Source organism: Aquarana catesbeiana, linkage group LG11, assembly GCF_042186555.1.
Source record: "Aquarana catesbeiana isolate 2022-GZ linkage group LG11, ASM4218655v1, whole genome shotgun sequence".
Lineage (NCBI taxonomy): Eukaryota > Metazoa > Chordata > Amphibia > Anura > Ranidae > Aquarana > Aquarana catesbeiana.
Window position 1 is genome coordinate 258,898,008 of NC_133334.1, and position 19,354 is coordinate 258,917,361.

Sequence of the window (19,354 nt, forward strand, 5' to 3'; positions counted from 1 at the left end):
CTGTTTATTGGCCCCTCAATGTGGCAAAGTCGGCCTGTACTTTAGCAGAGAAACAGCCCCAAAGCATCATGTTTCCACCTCCATGCTTGACTGTAGGGATGGTGTTCTTAGGGTCATAATCAGCATTTTTCTTCCTCCAAACACGGCGACTTGAGTTAATGCCAAAGAGCTCAATTTTAGTCTCATCTGACCACAGCACTTTCTCCCAATCCTTCCTTGAATCATTTAGATGTTCATTGGCAAACTTCAGAGACCAAAATTAAGCTCTTTTGCATTAACTCGACTCGCCGTGTTTGGAGGAACAAAAATGCTGGATTCAGTGGATTTTGAAGTCAAAATGTATTTTAATTGTTTTTTCTTTTCATTTAACAATATTGCTATCACAAGAGGCCCCCTATGTGATAACTTGGGGCAGGTGACAGGTTCTCTTTAAAAAGATATCAGAGGACTATTAGACCCTCAAAGTCTCTCCTGCCCTCCACTGCAGCTAATCCAGCCCGGATTGGGCTGGATTAGCTGCTTTTTCTGGCTATTGCAGCTGCGACAGATCTGTAACTGAAAGCAATGAAATCCTCTTCACTTCCGACTTCATTGGTTGTAGAGCAGATAGGGGAATGGATGTTCCTCTGTCTTCTTTGTGTGAAATGATCCCAGCTCTTTATTGCAGTCCTTTATTGCAGGGGGGGAGGGTGTCCAATGGGCGGGGGGTTGAACTTTCTCAGTACCGTAATAGTGATCTTGTAGCTGTAAAGCCACCCAGATCACTTTTACTAAACAGCCAATCTCTGGCTGCAAAGGATGACGCCAAGCTCATGGCTGCAGTTGGTGTCATCCTTTACAGCCTTTTGTTATGTTCAGCCATTCATTTTTGTGAATACCCCATGTGTTTGACATTTTGTATTTCTTGCACTTTACACATTTTTAAATGTATGTCAATATGGGCAGCTATTCCATCATTTCTCTCTCCCCCCCATCTGTAGGGAAGGGACAACTTCACCGCCTGTCAGGCCCTCACCAACATGGTCATCATGAACGCCTTTTCTTCCACCAGCACGGCCTACAACCTATACAGCAGCATAGGGTAAGTAATCCCGACCAGCCCCTCCTGCAGACTCTTCCCTTGTGATCTGCTACAAAGTCACAATGTACAGTCTGATCACTGGTGGGGAGGGGAGACTGAGGAAATGCTTCCTCCTGCCTGCAGCAGACTGATGACATCATCTCAGCCTAAGCGAAGTCACTGACTGGAGCTCAGGGATGGCTGTTTAATGATAAAAGGTGGAACTTTTCTGAGAAATGATACTGTCAATGTATATTGTGACCTGTCAGGGATTTATTCATGGGGACTCATTACTGAAAGGTCAATTTTATTAATATTGCAGTTCGAATGATGTTCTCCCTGCACTGATCTACAGCACTGTGAGCCAGCTGGGGGCCACAGCACCATCTAACCTGTCCTTCCAGAAGAACGCTCAGGTAGGGACAGTCCTAAGCTCAGTCTGCACCTGTGTGGTATGTGTGGTATGATTGTGATATAGGGATAAACTCAGAATGAACAGGCTGCATGCAATATGATCCTAGTAGCTTACAACTGCCCTCTGTACATGGGCATGTTTCCTGCAGCCTCCCTCCTTTCCTTGTTAAGATAGTTGTTAAAACAGGGAGCGTAATTTAAACTGTGGAAACCCAACTCTGGGGTATTAATCCCTCGTCCAGCTCTTTAAGGTCTGGTCCCCCATGGTGCTTTGCACTAGTGTGCTGGAAAATGTGCCTTTTCCCTTACAAATAAATGCAAGGCAGTACCATAGTGCATTGCAGTCCTATTTCCATTGAGTAGCACTCCAATACATTAGTACAGCGCACTTCTGCACACCTGGGCTGTATTGCACTGCACAGCACTGATAAGAACAGTCTGGCATTGCAGTGCATTACAAAAAATCTGCCAATTTAGGTGTTTTGCAGACCATTCGAAATAAATGGGCGTCTTAACGCAATACTCTTCTTCCTTTTTTTTTTTTTTTTTTTTTTTTTTTTTTTTTTATGTGTGTCCCTACACATGCCAGTGGCAGCAGTTGGAGGTTTTGGAGAAGCCATGAATGGAGAGGATCATCATGTGATCTCATACAAATCTTATCCCAATTGTCTCTTAGACCTGTAATAAAAAAAAAAAAAAAACAAGTCTTAATAATCTATCTCGCTGTATCCCATGACAGATCCAGTTCCAGTTGGCGAAATACGACCTCCGCGGAAATTTCCTCGGCTGGCAGACCCTTAAAGGAGGAACTTTACAGGTGAGTCTGATCTGTGTGTGTGTAGGAACCCTCGAATCGGCCTCTGGAATTGCCCTAATCTTATTGTAAACACCAGTAATGCACAGTGCACCTCCTAGCAACCTCAGGAGAGAAGCCATGCTTTCAAGGAAATCTGAAGTCTTTGTTCTGTTCGGCCCCACCCCCACTGATTTCCAGAATGAAAGAACGTTTTAGGAAATGGGAAAAGACTAATTTATTCAAATGTCTTATTTATTACAACAAATAGGCCACACCCATTTTGTCTGCTCCAGATCTCGGCTCTCAGCCCGCGATGCACCTAAACAGAATGTTTTTGTATAATGGTTACATTAGCAAACCTGTCTGGGATGCCATGCTTCGCTGGTATGCCGATTTTTGGGTGCATAAAACATAGCTCCCAACCGTCCCTGATTTCGAGGGACTGTCCTTGATTTGGAGCAATGTCCCTCTGTCCCTCATTCCTCCTCATTTGTCCCTCATTCTGGTCTGATCTATATAGTTGTATAAAAATTGCAATTTTTATCTTTCAAAAAGTGTTGCCCAGTGCTAAACCTCTAAATTCTAAATTGCTGCATTTGTAAATTTTAAAAGCTAATATAAAGGAATAGTAGTGGTAAAAAAAAGCCCTTGTGGATTTAATTAACCTTTTGTTTTTGGTTAATGCTCCTTTAAGGGGGTGTGGCAGGGGGCGTGTCCTATGCCTACATACGTTTGCTAGTAGGTGTCCCTCATTCCCATCTCAAAATGTTGGGAGGTATGTAAAGAGGATTCCGCCTTTAAGACAATAAAAAAAAAATTGTGCCAGTTGTATAGTCAGTAATTCTCAGCACAGCAACACTGGGAGAGGGAGGAGCAGCATTGTCAGCCAATCAGGGCTCAGTTGCTGTGCACAGCGCAGTCATTTGTCACTAGGAATGTGCTGCTTTGCACAGCGCAGTCATTTGTCACTAGGAATGTGCCTACAGGAGAACAGAGCAGAGGGATAACCCCATCAGTGTGCTGGTTCTCCTCCTTTGCCCAACCACAGGCTGGGATGGTGACCAAGCTTTAAGGCTAGGTTCACACTGAATGCAGCATTGAAATCGTGCGACTTCACTTGAAATTGCATGATTTCCAAGCCACATGTGAGTGCGACTTTAGGTGAGACTTGGCTGACATGTGGGCGACTTCATGCACACAAGTCTATGTAAGTCGTACTTGAAATGGGCAAAAGTAATGCAGGGACTACTTTTTCAAATTGTTGCGGCAGCGCAAAGTCGGTGTTGCACCGATTTGAACAGTTTCCGACAACAGGGTGCAACTTGGCATGCCAAGTGTGAACCGGTGTGAACAGGGGGCTAATGCTTAACTGCAGTCGTGGAAAGAAATGAGGCCACAGACCTGGCTGTACTATCCGGCAGGGTTCCTGTATTACGAGATCTTTATAACAAAATTACAATTTTTGCGGGAAGTGAATTATTCCCATATGTTGAATTCATCGGTGTATTTAGTGGTTTTCCTGGGGTCCCACTGTGACATTATTTGTACTGAACTGTAACAGTGAAGTGGCAGTATATTATTACTCCCTGACCCGGGTTGGGATAATGATGTGTGTTTGCTGTCTCTTTATGATATATAACCATATATATATATATATATATATATATAATATACATATACTGTTTATTGCAGATGTGTCCTAATACGCAGAGCACGTGGGATGCAGCATTTAAATTCGGTACCTACTACAGTCTGTCAGTAAGTGACCATTTTATTGAATTTCTTCATTTTTTACAGTGATGTCATCTCTCACTTTCTGTTATCCTTCTTCTTCTTCTTTTTTTTTTTTTTTTTTAACATTGGGATAGTATACCTATGCAGGTTTTGGTGAGATGGAACTAAGGCCTCTTCCAGATGGGTGGCAAAGGAGCAATATACCCTGTTTCCCTGAAAATAAGACCTAGTGTGATTGTCTGTGATGGCGGCAATATAAGCCCTACCCCCCAAATAAGCCCTACCCTGAAAATAAGACCTACAAGGACTTTAACTAGGGCTTATTTGGAGGGTAGGGCTTGTATTGCAGCTATCACCGACAATCACGCTAGATCTTATTTTCGGGGAAACAGGGTATATATATATAGGTGGTTAATCAGTGTTTTTGCCACCCCGACCACCCACCTAAAACCTAACATGGCAGCTGAAGGGGTTGCAGCCCCAATGCTTTGCTTCACAGCAAATTAAAAGTGATACTAAAGGATATTATTTTTTTTTTCATGAAAATAAAAAAGATGTTATACGTACCTGCTCTGTGCAACGATATTGCACAGAGAGGTCCCTTACCTCTGGCAGCCAGAAAGGTGATATTGAGGACAAGTTCCTTGAATGAGAGTGGCTTGCCAGGCTCTGACCCGAGCTGAGCGAAGAAGTCGAGGACCAGAGGGAGGTCCCACTTGGGGAATCTCAGCTTTCTTCGAGGGCCGGAGTCTGACTGCCCCCTTGAAGAATTGGTGAACAAGTTTATGCTTGGCCCATGAGCTCTACCACCTTTTTTTCTTTTAAATGGGCTTCCTGCGGTGTTCTGCCATAATGTGCACTGCATATTAGCACATTATGGCAGACTTACCTTTTCAAAACGGAGCCCTCCAGTGCTGAGCTGTCACCTCTGCAGGCGCTCTCGTCTTCACCTGATATTTCTTCTGGGTTTGCGCTCTACAGCTGTTTGAATGTCTGGGCCGTGAAGACATCTTTCCACTCGTGGGCATGGGAGTCATCATTGCCGCATTGGTGCTCTCTACATTCAGGGAACACTGACTGTGCACACATGTGCAATGACGTCATTGGCTAGAACTAATGTGACGCTCTCCTAAATGGCGCATGTTTGGGAGATATTCACTGTATCTACAGGTAAGACTTATAAGCTTACCTGTAGGTACAAATTTAAAAATAGGCTTTACAACCACTTTAATGTTGTCTTTTTTTAATAATTGATTAAACATATAACAATTCTTTTTCTCTATCAATACAAATGTGGCCATCATAATGTGTCGCCCTACAAATAAAATAAATGCAAGAATAAATAAAAAATATGAATTCCCACAGTGCAAATTTTTTTTTTTTTTTTTTACATATTTTATTTTTTAATTTTCAGCTTTTTTTTTTTATTATTTTACATTTATTCTTGAATTTATCATGTGTAGCACTACACTTTGTGGTACTAATGTTGGTATACTTTGTATCGGGGTATAGTGTTGGCTGCTGTTATGGAGAAGCTTTTTTTCACCCAAGCGTGAATTTTTCACTATTCATTTTGGCCTCCATAATGCTGAGCTCTAACAAAGGCCAAGCAGTGCAGGTTCAGTCTCCCCCCCGCCGTCCTCTATGTTGGTGACACATTAACTAAGATGGAATGTTACTCCACACACCAAGGATCGAATGTGTTACCTTTTTAATGTTACTTCCCTCCAAAAAAATAAATAAATAAATGCCGTGTTTTATTCCACATTTAGTTTGGCTCGTTGTGGGTCCCTTTTAGAACTTATAATTGATCTTGTGACTTGTTGTTCGGACTTCGGTTGGCCTCTTGTGCTTTTCCTGGTTGTGTTTTCAGTGAAATGTAAAAGGTGAAATAAGAACCGTGTTGTGTTTTTATGTCGTTACCAACAGACCCCAGCAAAAACAGTGGCATGGTGAATTTTGTTTAAATACAACGCTAAGTCTTATATCATCAGGGTAATGTAGGCCCATGAATGGCTGGAGTTGGGATCCTTCTTCGAAACTACATTTTCCTGACGGCTCTTGGCGACTGTAATCCAGTGACTGTTAGGCAAGATTAATTGGCAGCGCCTTCTTGTGGACAAATAAAGTTCCGCACTTCAGTAACATTGCCCAGTTTTACAGTAATGTTTGCTATGTATAGCAGCCCTTAAACTTTCTACTCTACATTTTGCAAGTGGAAAATTATTGCTGGTGAGTGTGGAGCTGCCCCAGAGGGGGGGGGGATGCACCGTCGGCAGGTGGGGTTGAATGGGAGCCGTTCTCCCAGCCAGGGGAAGAGATGGCCGGATCATCAGAGAGCGGGGATTACCCTCTGTAACAGCTTTCATTTCAATTGCCCGGTGTTCCCGGTGCTCATCGTTACACAGTCCCGCCCCCTGGCCTGGCACCTTTGATAGACAGAACAACGATCCAATGCCGGCACGCCATCAAAGGCGCCGGGCCAGGAGGTGAGACTGTGACGGTGAGCTCTGGGAACACCGGGCAATTCAAATGAAAGCTGTTACAGCGGGCAATCCCCGCTCTCTGATGATCCGGCCAGCTCGTATCTTCCTCTGCACAGGTGAGGCTGCACTGATGGGCACAGATCACGTTGTATTGCTGGGCACAGGTCATGCTGTATTGCTGGGCACAGGTCATGCTGTATTGCTGGGCACAGGTCACGCTGTATTGCTGGGCACAGGTCACGCTGTATTGATGGGCACAGGTGAGGCTGCACTGATGGGCACAGGTGAGGCTGCACTGATGGGCACTAGTTACGCTGCATTGATGGGCACAGGTCAGGCTGCATTGGTGGGCACTGGTCATGCTGCATTGATGGGCACTGGTCATGCTGCATTGATGGGCACTGGTCAGGCTGCATTGATGGGCACAGGTCAGGCACCATTGATGGGCACAGGTGAGACTGCACTGATGGGCACTGATAAAGTTGTTGTTAATATTTTTTTTTGTAACCTAATTCTGCATAAAACATTTAAGTGTCATTTCATGAGATAATTTATGAGGGCGTGTTTAGGGGTGGGATTAGGGGTGGGGCATGGTAGGGGTTGGGTGGGGCAACTGGTGGCGAGTAACCCTTAAGGCCTGGCTAGTAGCTCAGGACTTGACATTTTGAGCCCTGATATATGTAAATAGAAGATTGTTTATCTGCCACGAAAGTCTGTTGCAATTGAAATTCCTCCCACATAAAGATCCAGCCATTGCCCCATAATACTGTCATTCTGTGATTTCAGTGTTCGCTGGCCGTGTCCAACCTCTTTCAAGCAGTGCCAGAGCCTGTATTCTACGAGCTCTTCCTCCTTTACACCAGTACCAGCGGTGCCAGCATGCTGTGGCCAATACCGGTGTGGAATGCCAACATCCAGGGTGGCTCAGGTAGGTTATAGTCACTATTATTCCAAGATTTGAGAACGGTGATGATGACTCATTTGAAGGAGCTCTATGGAAAGTTTTGATATATTTATTTGACTGAATAATATATATATTATAATATATAATAGCAACAGATCTCAATCCAGGTCAGGGCCACTGATAAAGCAGTGCAACCGGCCCCTCATCAGATCAACAGGGGGCCCCATGCATCTGACAAGCAGGAGGACCAGCTGTACTACCTTATTGCTGGAACCAATCCCCCTGTGGCTCCTCCTACAGCTTCTCCTCCACTTCCTCCCATTAGCGGTGCTGTAGGAGGAGCCACAGGGGGATTGGGTCCAGTATCTGCTCCACCCTCTACTCCAATCACCACTCCCCCCCCTTCCCAGGGCTCCATCCCCCCCCCACACAGTGCTGCTGGCTTCTCCTCCTGACCCTCCCACCAGCTGCACTGCAGCCCCTGTTTGCCCCTCCACCCCCCTTGCCGCAGCACTGACAGCTTCTCCTTCCCTCCCTACTTCCAGCTTTACTATTATTATCATTATTATACAGGATTTATGTGCTATGCTTCAGTTTGTGAATGAACAAGGAGCCTCTGTACAGAGAGGGACTGAGGAACCCATGTCCTCAGTCCCTTTCTATGTCTCAAAAGTGAGACATCAAGGGTTTGTTTAGACCCCCGATATTTCAAGCCCCCACAACAGGGCTGTTAAAAAATGTAAAAAGAAAAAAAGAATAGTGAAAAATTAATTAAAAAAAGCCAATTAAGGGCTCTGTGATGGACTTCCCGTACTCAAGATGAGTCTGTCCACCATAAATGCTTCCTTTGTCTGGAACCAGCATGATCCAAGATCCCTCAGAGCACCCAGTCATTAGCCGTAACTCAATGTAGGGTGAAAACAGACTATTTATTCAAACACTTGTACAGAGGTATACACTCAGGGAACAACGACCCCCCCCCCCCCCCCGCCTTTGATTCAGGGTTGGGTAAACTGTCCAATCAGCAATAAGGGACACACAGGTATTCAAAGATTTGAACAATTGACCACCCTATCAGCAGGGAGAGCTGTTGGAGGAATTTCCCCCTCCCCTCTCCTCCCTGCCCCTGGTTTACATGCTAGGAACACAAATACAAATATCCATCCCATAATACATTTCTCTCAAGGCAGACAGACACAATAGAACAATGGAATACAGCCACACCTTAAATGATCTTAGTAAAGATTCCATAACAGCATGAGACAATATACTCTATATTTATATAGTAGCAGGGAGATTTCCCCATCAGAATTCACAGTTCTGCCAATTGTCACAGCCATTGCAAAACAACATATTGGTGTCACCCTCCCAGAGATATTCTTCATTTTAGAAAGTAAGCAACTCATTAAAAGAGGGGCCGAGACACAAATTACTGCAGGGAAATCTCACCATTGTGGGAGGGGCAGAGACACAAACTACAGCAGGGAAATCTCACCATTGTGGGGGGGGGGGGGGCAGAGACACAAACTACTGCAGGAAATCTCACCATTGTGGGAGGGGCAGAGACACAACAGACTGGAGGAAATCTCACCATTGTGGGAGGGGCAGAGACACAAACTAGTGCAGGGAAATATCACCATTGTGGGAGGGGCAGATACACAAACTACTGCAGGAAATCTCGCCATTGTGGGAGGGGCAGAGACACAAACGACTGCAGGAAATCTCACCATTGTGGGAGGGGCAGAGACACAACTGACTGGAGGAAATCTCACCATTGTGGGAGGGGCAGAGACACAAACGACTGCAGGAAATCTCACCATTGTGGGAGGGGCAGAGACACAACAGACTGGAGGAAATCTCACCATTGTGGGAGGGGCAGAGACACAAACTAGTGCAGGGAAATATCACCATTGTGGGAGGGGCAGATACACAAACTACTGCAGGAAATCTCGCCATTGTGGGAGGGGCAGAGACACAAACGACTGCAGGAAATCTCACCATTGTGGGAGGGGCAGAGACACAACTGACTGGAGGAAATCTCACCATTGTGGGAGGGGCAGAGACACAAACGACTGCAGGGAAATCTCATCATTGTGGGAGGGGCAGAGTCACAAACTACTGCAGGGAAATCTCATAATTGTGGGAGGGGCAGAGACACAAACTACTGCAGGAAATCTCACCATTGTGGGAGGGGCAGAGACACAAACTACTGCAGGAAATCTCACCATTGTGGGAGGGGCAGAGACACAACAGACTGGAGGAAATCTCACCATTGTGGGAGGGGCAGAGACACAAACTAGTGCAGGGAAATATCACCATTGTGGGAGGGGCAGATACACAAACTACTGCAGGAAATCTCGCCATTGTGGGAGGGGCAGAGACACAAACGACTGGAGGAAATCTCACCATTGTGGGAGGGGCAGAGACACAACTGACTGGAGGAAATCTCACCATTGTGGGAGGGGCAGAGACACAAACTGCTGCAGGGAAATCTCATCATTGTGGGATAAGAAGACAGGAACTATTTTTCCTTCTTTTTTTTTTTTTGTCTGATGTTCCTTTTTTAATTTGAGAAACCTTTTCTTTAAATTAAAGCAAAATTTAGCAAACTGGCTTGGACATGCTGGGATTTGTAGTTCAACAAGTGTATAGCAGGACTGTAACTGACCTCTGATGTCCCATGATTCCACAGGCGTCCTCGGCTCTGTCCCTCTCCGGCGGTTCTTCCTGATTGACGGTATCTCCGGCAGACAGGCCAACCTCTCCAGTCAGCCCTCCTATGTCACTGTGGCTACAAGCCTCGCTCTGAGGTAGCGCTATTCTCTATTTCTGCTCCACCCTAAACAGATGGTGCACTGCATTACTAACCACTGCACCTCCTTCAAAACAGCATCTACCTTCCGGTCAGCCCTCCGAGCAGCCAGCCGCCCTTCCAGCTCACCGTAACATATCAGAAACAGAACCTACAGACGTCAGCACAGGTCAGTGCCCCTTTCTAAAGCAGGGACGACTTCCCAGAATCCTTTGCTGGCTGTGAATTATCAGAACAGTCAAATACATTTTAGAGTAATTTATAATCAAATCCTGTTTTGTTTTTTGTCTTTTGTTTTTTTTACATTCCCTTCTTGACATCTTGGTATATTAATATTGTTACATAGTCACCTTGACTATGTAACAATATTCATGTTTTTAAGGGGAATGAGAAATAAACACAGATTGAACAGGCTGCATGGTGTTTGATCCAAGTGCATCTTACTGCTGTCACTTATCTTCCTCCTTAGAGTGCAGTGTCTGTTGTTGCATAATTGCATTACATTGTGTCATTGTTGGCACTAAGAGTAACAGGATGTCGTCCCTCTGATTGACAGCTGTGTAGTAAAATGAGCATATGAGAGTAAAACAAAATCTCTGGCTGTAATGTTAACCCCGAGTGATCTACTAAAAGTCATTTTAAACTTGTATACACTACCTCTATAAGGTAGATGTAAATTCTATCAGTTTGGTCTATGCACTGATCTCCTGCTGCCTCTTTGGAGCTATTTCCTGTCTACATACACTCTAGAGATGTCTGCAGGACATTTCTCAGAGTGGGTTTCCTGATGGGGATAAAATTGCACTGTAAAAATGACACTGGCAGTGAAGGGGTTAACCACTAGCTGGCTAGGAAGGGGTTAAGTGTGTCCTGGGGAGTGATTATAACTGTTAGGGGGCGTGGCTACGAGTCACATGTCACTGATCTCTGCTCCCAACCACAGGGAGCTGTGATCAGTGACAGTGTCACTAGGCAGAACGGGGAGATGCTTGTTTACATGAGCATCTCCCCGTTCTTCAGCTCCGTGAGACGATCGCGGGTATCCCCCGCGGATATCGAGTCCGCGGGACCTGCGATCACATTCACGGAGCTCTCGGCAGGGTCGCACACGGCAGCAAATTCAAAGGGACGTACAGGTGCGCCCATTTGCGCAGCCGTGCCATTCTGCCGAAGTATATGTACATCCGGCGGTCGGCAAGCGGTTAAGGAGTTAGCAGCTTTTCTCACCTGCTTTAATTCCAATAAAGGACAAGACTCTTCCATGCTAACTAGTTATGTGACCCCCCGGCTAGAGACCTCCTCAGGAAGCATTGGGTCATCTGTTTCAACGTATGTTGATGGGATCATTTAAATACTGTACTGGGGTTTTGGTCCTCGCAATTAATAAGTAATGAGAGGCTACGTGACTTCAGTTGTATTATATGCGATTTTATGAATTTGTAATTAATTTCTTTGTAATAAAATGGTGAATTTTTAAAAATATTTTGTAGTAGTATCTAGGCACCTGAAAAATCCATCTCTTCTGTCTTCTATGCTATTGTATATTATTAGGATGTAGCGCCATAAGCAACCCTTCCATCCATATTTCCGAAGATTATAAGAGGTGTTGGTGATCGTATATAGCACATACACATTGCCCAATTTTACGAATTCTTTTTTTTTCCCTTTCTTCTTTTCAGGTTTCATTTGCTGTCACATATACGCAGAGCCAGGGGACATATAAAAGAGACGCGGATGTAAGTGACTTTTGTCCAGAGTGTCTCTACAGACTGACATTTCAGCTACTGAAATTTAGTTAGGGGTTCTATTAACTATAATGAAAAATAAAAAGACAACCATTTTTGAATGTTAAAGATCCTAAAAAGCCCCCCAGGAAATGTCTGTTTGACATAGATGGGTTAGGAGGGTGAGGGATAATAGGGTAAGGGTTAGAAGGTTAGGAGGACTGGGGGGGGGGGTACAGGGTGAGGGTTAGGAATACAGAGTTAGGGGTTGAGGATAGAAGGTCAGGATGGTTAGGAACACAGAGCTAGGGTTAGAAGGGATTGAAGAGTTAGGGATACATAGATGGGGTCAGGGATACAGGTTGAGGGTTTGGAGAGTTGGGGTACAGAGTGAGCGGTAAGGTCGGGGGGGGGGTATATGGGGAGGGTTAGCTTTGGGGTTACAGGGGGAGGGCTAGGGATACAAGGTTAGGATGATTAGGTTTGGGATACAGAGTTAGGGTTAGAATTGGGGGTACAGGGTGAGGGTTAGGGTTTGGGTGGGAGGTACGGGGGGGGGGTTTAGGGATACAGGGTTAGGATGGTTAGGTTTGGGATACAGTTAGGGTTAGGATTTGGGGTACAGGGTGAGGGTTAGGGTTTGGGTTGGAGGTACGGGGGGGGGGGTTTAGGTATACAGGGTTAGGATGGTTAGGTTTGGGATACAGAGTTAGGGTTAGAATTGGGGGTACAGGGTAAGGGTTAGGGTTGGGGGGTACAGGGGGAAGGTTATGAATACAAGGTTAGGATGGTTAGGTTTGGAATACAGAGAGGGGGTTGGAGGGTTAGGGACACAGGGTGAGGGTAAGATTAGGAGGATTGTAGTTAAAGAGTTAGGGTTAGTAGAGTATTGTCAATGATACAGGGTTAGGGTTAGGATGGTTAAGGGTAGGGATACAGAGTTAGGTTTAGGAGGGTTAGGGATACAGAATGAGGATTAGGGTTGGGGGTACAAGGTGATGGTTAGAGACACAAGGTTTTTATGGTTAGGGTTGGAGAGTTGGAGGTATAGGGTGAGGGTTAGAATTATGAGGGTTGTAGTTAGGGATACAAGGTTAGAGTTAGGAGGGCTGCAGATGATTAGGGTGTTTAGTGTTAGGTATACAGTGTTGGGGTTAGAGGGTTAGGATGGTTGGAGATACAGGGTTAGGGTTATGGATACAAGGTTAGGGTTAGTAGGGTTAGGGATATAGGACGAGGCTTACGGTTAGTAAGGTTATTGTTAGGGATACAGAGTTAGAGTTGGCAGGGTTAGGAAGGGTAGGGATACAAGGTGATGCTTAGGGTTAGTAGGGTTATTGTTGGGATACAGGATGAGAGTTAGGAGGGTTACATGGTTAAGAAGTTTAGATTTAAGCATACAGTGTTAGCATTAGGAGGGAAAGGGTTTCTTTGCTATGTTAGTGACGACTGAAATACTTTGAAAGAGCCAGTGCAGCAATAGAGAACCCATAGATTACTACAAGGGTTTTGCATACATTTTTTTACTTTTCATACTCTAGCAAGCACTATAAAATATATTTTGTGTTAGGTTTTTTTCCCCTATGTTTAGTATTAGATATTGTTTATTATTATTTTGTATTCTTGTAAATGTTAAGCTTCTTTGCTTTTTAGAGAGCTCAGTAGCTCAAGCTACAATTTCCACACACAAGTGAATGAGAGGTATTTATAAAAACTTGAACAGTTTTCCAGTAATTGCATCCTTGCCGTATTCTGCAGATTGCTCTTGGAGTCCTGGGCTCACTTGCTGCGGTTGTAGCCATCTTGGAGACCACTAGTTGGCTGCGGAGATCGGGTCAGCAGAATATTGGGATAATGGTGAGTGCTGTGTTCATGGGCAGGTTCATCCACAAGCCAATCAAGTCACAAATCTCCTTATACTGATCTCATAAATATCATTCTGGCACTCATAATTTCCTACATGACTATGATGATGATAATGGTGTCTTCCAAGAGTTCTGAGGCCTGCTGATTGGTCAAGAAGCTGGATAATGAGCTCATCATTCTGCTCTATCTTCCTGTAGACAGTCTCCCAGCACTGTGCAATGTAGCAGAGGTTGTTTGGTGGTCACTCTCCTTCTTCCATTCTGAGCCCTGCTGCACAGGAGATCACAGGAAACTGATAGTTACAATTTTTTAAAAAAAATCTCGATCATAGGCAATACACATATAACACAAAACATGGTTAATCGTTTCAGCTGTGTGAAATTTTGTTACATTCATACAGCATTTTTTTTTATAGACAGACATTTATTTCTGAAACAATTTTGCCAAAGTTGTCCATGTTTCCTGTACTCTAATTATACTTTTTTTCTTTTTCAGGTAATAGTTAAGTTTTTGGCGTTCTCCTGTGGAGCTTTGGCAAATGCATTTTTCCTTGTTGTCTACGGAATATCGGTCTACTGGCTAATCGCATTTAAGGTATAGTTCCCAGTCACACCAGTCTCTGCACCAGAGGAGCTTACGCTCTAATGCCCCCCCCCCCCCCCCACAGTCGCACACTGTTATTATTATTATTATTAAAAATTATTATTATACATTTATATAGCTCTGACATATACCGCAGTGCTGTACAGAGAACACTGAGCCAGTCACATCAGTCTCTGCACCAGAGGAGTTTACACTCTAATGTCCCACCACAGTCACACACTATTATAATACATTTATATAGCTCTGACCTATACCGCAGTGCTGTACACTGTAACACTGAGCCAGTCACATCAGTCTCTGCACCAGAGGAGCTTACACTCTAATGTTCCCCCCACAGTAACACACTACAGATTGTTTTACCAATTTCTCACCATCTCCCACTGTTCTCTATCAGGGTCAGACAACGACAGTGACGGTTACCCTTCCTCCGTCCGGTGGGCAGGTTGAGACTGATTTTATCATCTATATGTCCCTGGCGTTTGCCCTAAAGGTATAGTGTCCTGGTATTGGCCGGGGAGTCTGGGCTCAGTTTGGAAACAGATTTCTCATACTCTCTTGTTCTCAGGTGTTGGAATTGCTCCATCTGCTGGTCACTCAGCTAACTGCCAACATTTTCCTGATTGACTGGGAGAGACCTAAGGATAAATCAACCTCCAATTCACAAGGTACAGTGCAAAAAAAATTAAAAATTGCTCCCTAAAGATGGGGTGCCCCCCAAAAATACAATGGCCCTTTACAACACTGGAAGGCCTAAAATCTTTTAGTGAATCATTCTTATACATGGGGAAGTCATGATGGCAAATTGGGTCATAATCTCAAGTTTTTTTTCCCCTATCTGTAATAGTTTACTGTATGTAGATGAATAAAGAATGAGAACCAGCAGAACAGAAATACATTTTGGTCAATGCAGTTTTGCAGACGAGTAGGTTGAAGGAACATTTAATTACAAATTAATAATTTTGCCTGATAAATATAGAATTGAATATTTTACTACAGTTTTAGTGATTAAAATGTATTATATTAGAATAATATATATATATATATATATATATATATACTATTACTGTATTATATCAAATATTATTTATACTATCATTATAATGTAATTATTATATGTGATAATAAATAAATATAAATATATACATACAGTATCTCACAAGAGTGAGTACACCCTATTTTTGTAAATATTTTATTGAATGAATGAATGATTTGTAAAGCGCTGCAAATGCGAACTGAATCGCCTCAAGGCGCTAGATCCGTTCTGTGTTGTCAGCTTCTTAGAAGAGATGGGTCTTGAGTTTTTTCCTGAAGGCCTGATGGTTTTCTTCCATGCGGATGTAAGTCGGAAGAGCGTTCCATAGCCGTGGTCCTCGGACTGCAAATCTTTTCATGTGACAACACTGAAGAAATGACCCTTTGCTACAATGTAAAGTAGTGAGTGTACAGCTTGTATAACAGTGTAAATTTGCTGTCCCCTCAAAATAACTCAACACACAGCCATTAATGTCTAAACCGCTGGCAACAAAAGTGAGTACACCCCTAAGTGAAAATGTCCAAATTGGACCCAATTAGCCATTTTCCCTTCCCGGTGTCATGTGATTTGTTAGTGTTACAAGGTCTCAGGTGTGAATGGGGAGCAGGTGTGTTAAATTTGGTGTTATCGCTCTCACTCTTTCATACTGGTCACTGGAAGTTCAACATGACACCTCATGGCAAAGAACTCTCTGAGGATCTGAAAAAAATAATTGTTGCTCTACATAAAGATGGCATAGGCTATAAGAAGATTGCCAAGACCCTGAAACTGAGCTGCAGCATGGTGGCCAAGACCATATAGCAGTTTAACAGGACAGGTTCCACTCAGAACAGGCCTCGCCATGGTAGACCAAGGGAGTTGAGTGCAGGTGCTCAGCGTCATATCCAGAGGTTGTCTTTGGGAAATAGACGTATGAGTGCTGCCAGCATTGCTGCAGAGGTTGAAGGGGTGGGGGGTCAGCCTGTCAGTGCTCAGACCATACGCCACACACTGCATCAAATTGGTCTGCATGGCTGTCGTCCCAGAAGAAAGCCTCTTCTAGAGATGATGCACAAGAAATCCTGCAAACAGTTTGCTGAAGACAAGCAGACTAAGGGCATGGGTTACTGTGACCAAGATAAACTTATTTGGTTCAGATGGTGTCAAGCGTGTGTGGCGGCAACCAGGTGAGGAGTACAAAGACAAATGTGTCTTGCCTACAGTCAAGCATGGTGGTGGGAGTGTCATGGTCTGGGGCTGCATGAGTGCTGCCGGCACTGAGGAGCTACAGTTCATTGAGGGAACCATGAATGCCAACATGTATTGTGACATATTGAAGCAGAGCATGATCCCCTCCCTTCAGAGACTGGGCCGCAGGGTAGTATTCCAACATGATAACAACCTCAAACACACCTCCAAGACCCCTTCCTTGCTAAAGAAGCTGAGGGTAAAGGTGATGGACTGGCCAAGCATGTCTCCTGACCTAAACCCCATTGAGCATCTGTGGGGCATCCTCAAACAGAAGGTGGAGGAGTGCAAGGTCTCTAACATCCACCAGCTCTGTGATGTTATCATGGAGGAGTGGAAGAGGACTCCAGTAGCAACCTGTGAAGCTCTGGTGACCACCATGCCCAAGAGGGTTAAGGCCGTGCTGGAAAATAATGGTGGCCACACAAAATATTGACACTTTGGGCCCAATTTGGACATTTTCACTTAGGGGTGTACTCACTTTTGTTGCCAGCGGTTTAGACATTAATGGCTGTGTGTTGAGTTATTTTGAGGGGACAGCAAATTTACACTGTTATACAAGCTGTACACTCACTACTTTACATTGTAGCAAAGTGTCATTTCTTCAGTGTTGTCACATGAAAAGATAGAAGAAAATATTTACAAAAATGTGAGGGGTGTACTCACTTTTGTGAGATACTGTGTGTGTAGACGTGTGTATGTGTGTATATATATATATATATATATATATATAAAACACAGATTTGAATGTAATATATTAATTCATTTTATTAATTTAAAAATAATTTTACATTTTCTTCAAAGTTTAAAAGATTTTCACTCCAACAAAATGAAAGGTAGAATTGCTGGCAGAGTTGGTCTGCTGAGACTTGTGCTTTGCCCACAGTTGTGTTGGGTAGGTAGATATGGATTTATAAAGATGGCCCCTTCTTTAATCGCCGAGTTTTGCCTTCCAGGGAAATCGAATGTGAGTATATGGAGGACGGTCCTGGTGGCCAATGAATGGAATGAGATCCAGACTTGCCGGAAACAAAGCCCAATGTTCCAGCTCTTCATGGTTCTTCTTCTCCTAGAGGTGAAATTTAAAGTGTATCTCTGCCTTTTAGAAAACGAAATGGGTTTCATCACTTGGCTATACCTACATTATTGTATTCAAGCCTTTACCTCTTTTCAAGTGTTTCTTTGCTGTTATGTGTCAAATGTCCTGTTAACCAGAAATCAGTTGGTAAAAAATTACTTGTTACTTCTTAAACGTTCAAGAGACGTGTCTCCCAGGAGACATCCCCTCCCCCCACCATAATGACACTGATAGGATGAGTGATCAATGAGGGAAACAGACAATGTGAGTGGTTCACTTTGCTCTTCAGGGCAGAATAAAACTGTGCAAGTCCTCTTTCATCTACGTGATATAAACTTACTATTGAATATACATGTGCAATTTGTTTAGTCTAAATGTAAATTTGGATGGATTTTTGACCAATCGGACATTTAAATGTATCACTGAAATCCGTCTTGTATATTCGTTTTCTAACGAATTCCAAATTTTCAGGATGATTCAAATTCAGATCGGTCGAAAAATGATCAACTGATTTGAATTCTGTGTGAAGAATAGCTGGTTGTTAAGGAGCAGATTGGGAAGCTAGGTAAATTATTTTTTACCTAGACCCCTTAGTGTCTGCAGGCTCAGAATCTGACCTTTAAATGTGTGTAGATTATTTATTTATATTTCTGAAGCTATAAATAAATTTGTATATAGCGCCTCAGTTTAACGTCCTGCCCAAATCTTCTTCTTGCAGGTTGTTGGTCTTAAAAACATCACAGCCAAGGACCTCAACTTGGACTTGAACCCTGCTGCTGGATCTTACCAGGCCCCCTGGAGCATCATCCTGAGATTCGGAATTGCGGCATCCATGTGGCTGGCTGTTGGCCTGGTACAGGTGAGTGAAAAGGGGCACTGGGGGGTAATACCCATAATTCTCTGCTGGTGGACACTGTTTAACCACTTGCTGACCACCCTACAGCAGGTTTACTGCTACAGGGTGGCGTCTGTGTGCCAGATCACGTGTGTGTGTGTGTGTGTATATATATGAATATATATATATAATTATATGTGTGTATATAATGTATGTATATGTGTGATTTGGCATTTCCACCTGTAGGGGGCACATACGCACCACCACACCGCTTCTGCTGTAAACATTCATAGCGGGTGCTGGGCACTCGATGTCCTCCGCCACCCACCGATTGTCGGTTAGGAACACAGAACAACGATCTGCCTATGTAAACAAGGCAGATTGCCATTCTGACAGGGAGGTAGGAATGGATTCTTTATTCCTTCAAAGCAGGGAATAAAATCAATTTTTTCCCCTGGTGAAAACAGCACACAGTGTACACCAAAACACCGGCTAGACCCACGTTTAACCCTTTGATCGCCATCAATGTTTAACCCCTTCCCAGTTAGTGTCATTAGTACAGTGACAGTGCATATTTTTTAGCACTGATCACTGTATTAGTGTCACTGATTCCGCAAAGTGTCAGTTAGTGTCAGATTTGTCTGCGGCAGTTCTGCTAAAAGTCGCTGATGGCCTCCATTACTAGTATAAAAAAAATGTATAAATACAAATTTCAGTATATATTCCATAGTTTGTAGACACTATAATGTTTAGGTAAACTAATCAATATAAGCTTATCGGGA

The 19,354-nt window shown here is 43.8% G+C and overlaps 1 protein-coding gene across 1 annotated transcript in view; it reads left to right on the top strand.

The window, feature by feature from the left end:
• LOC141112713 (meckelin-like) overlaps window positions 1–19,354 on the top strand; it is a 40,108-nt gene that overhangs the window by 10,707 nt on the left and 10,047 nt on the right. Inside the window, exons 8-21 of the mRNA XM_073605733.1 lie at window positions 981–1,081; window positions 1,383–1,476; window positions 2,214–2,291; window positions 3,963–4,028; window positions 7,277–7,418; window positions 10,087–10,204; window positions 10,285–10,375; window positions 11,886–11,942; window positions 13,689–13,787; window positions 14,292–14,390; window positions 14,794–14,889; window positions 14,965–15,064; window positions 17,616–17,734; window positions 18,456–18,596. Of these exons, the coding sequence (XP_073461834.1) occupies window positions 981–1,081; window positions 1,383–1,476; window positions 2,214–2,291; window positions 3,963–4,028; window positions 7,277–7,418; window positions 10,087–10,204; window positions 10,285–10,375; window positions 11,886–11,942; window positions 13,689–13,787; window positions 14,292–14,390; window positions 14,794–14,889; window positions 14,965–15,064; window positions 17,616–17,734; window positions 18,456–18,596 (1,401 nt within the window). The remainder of the gene's footprint in view (window positions 1–980; window positions 1,082–1,382; window positions 1,477–2,213; window positions 2,292–3,962; window positions 4,029–7,276; window positions 7,419–10,086; window positions 10,205–10,284; window positions 10,376–11,885; window positions 11,943–13,688; window positions 13,788–14,291; window positions 14,391–14,793; window positions 14,890–14,964; window positions 15,065–17,615; window positions 17,735–18,455; window positions 18,597–19,354) is intronic.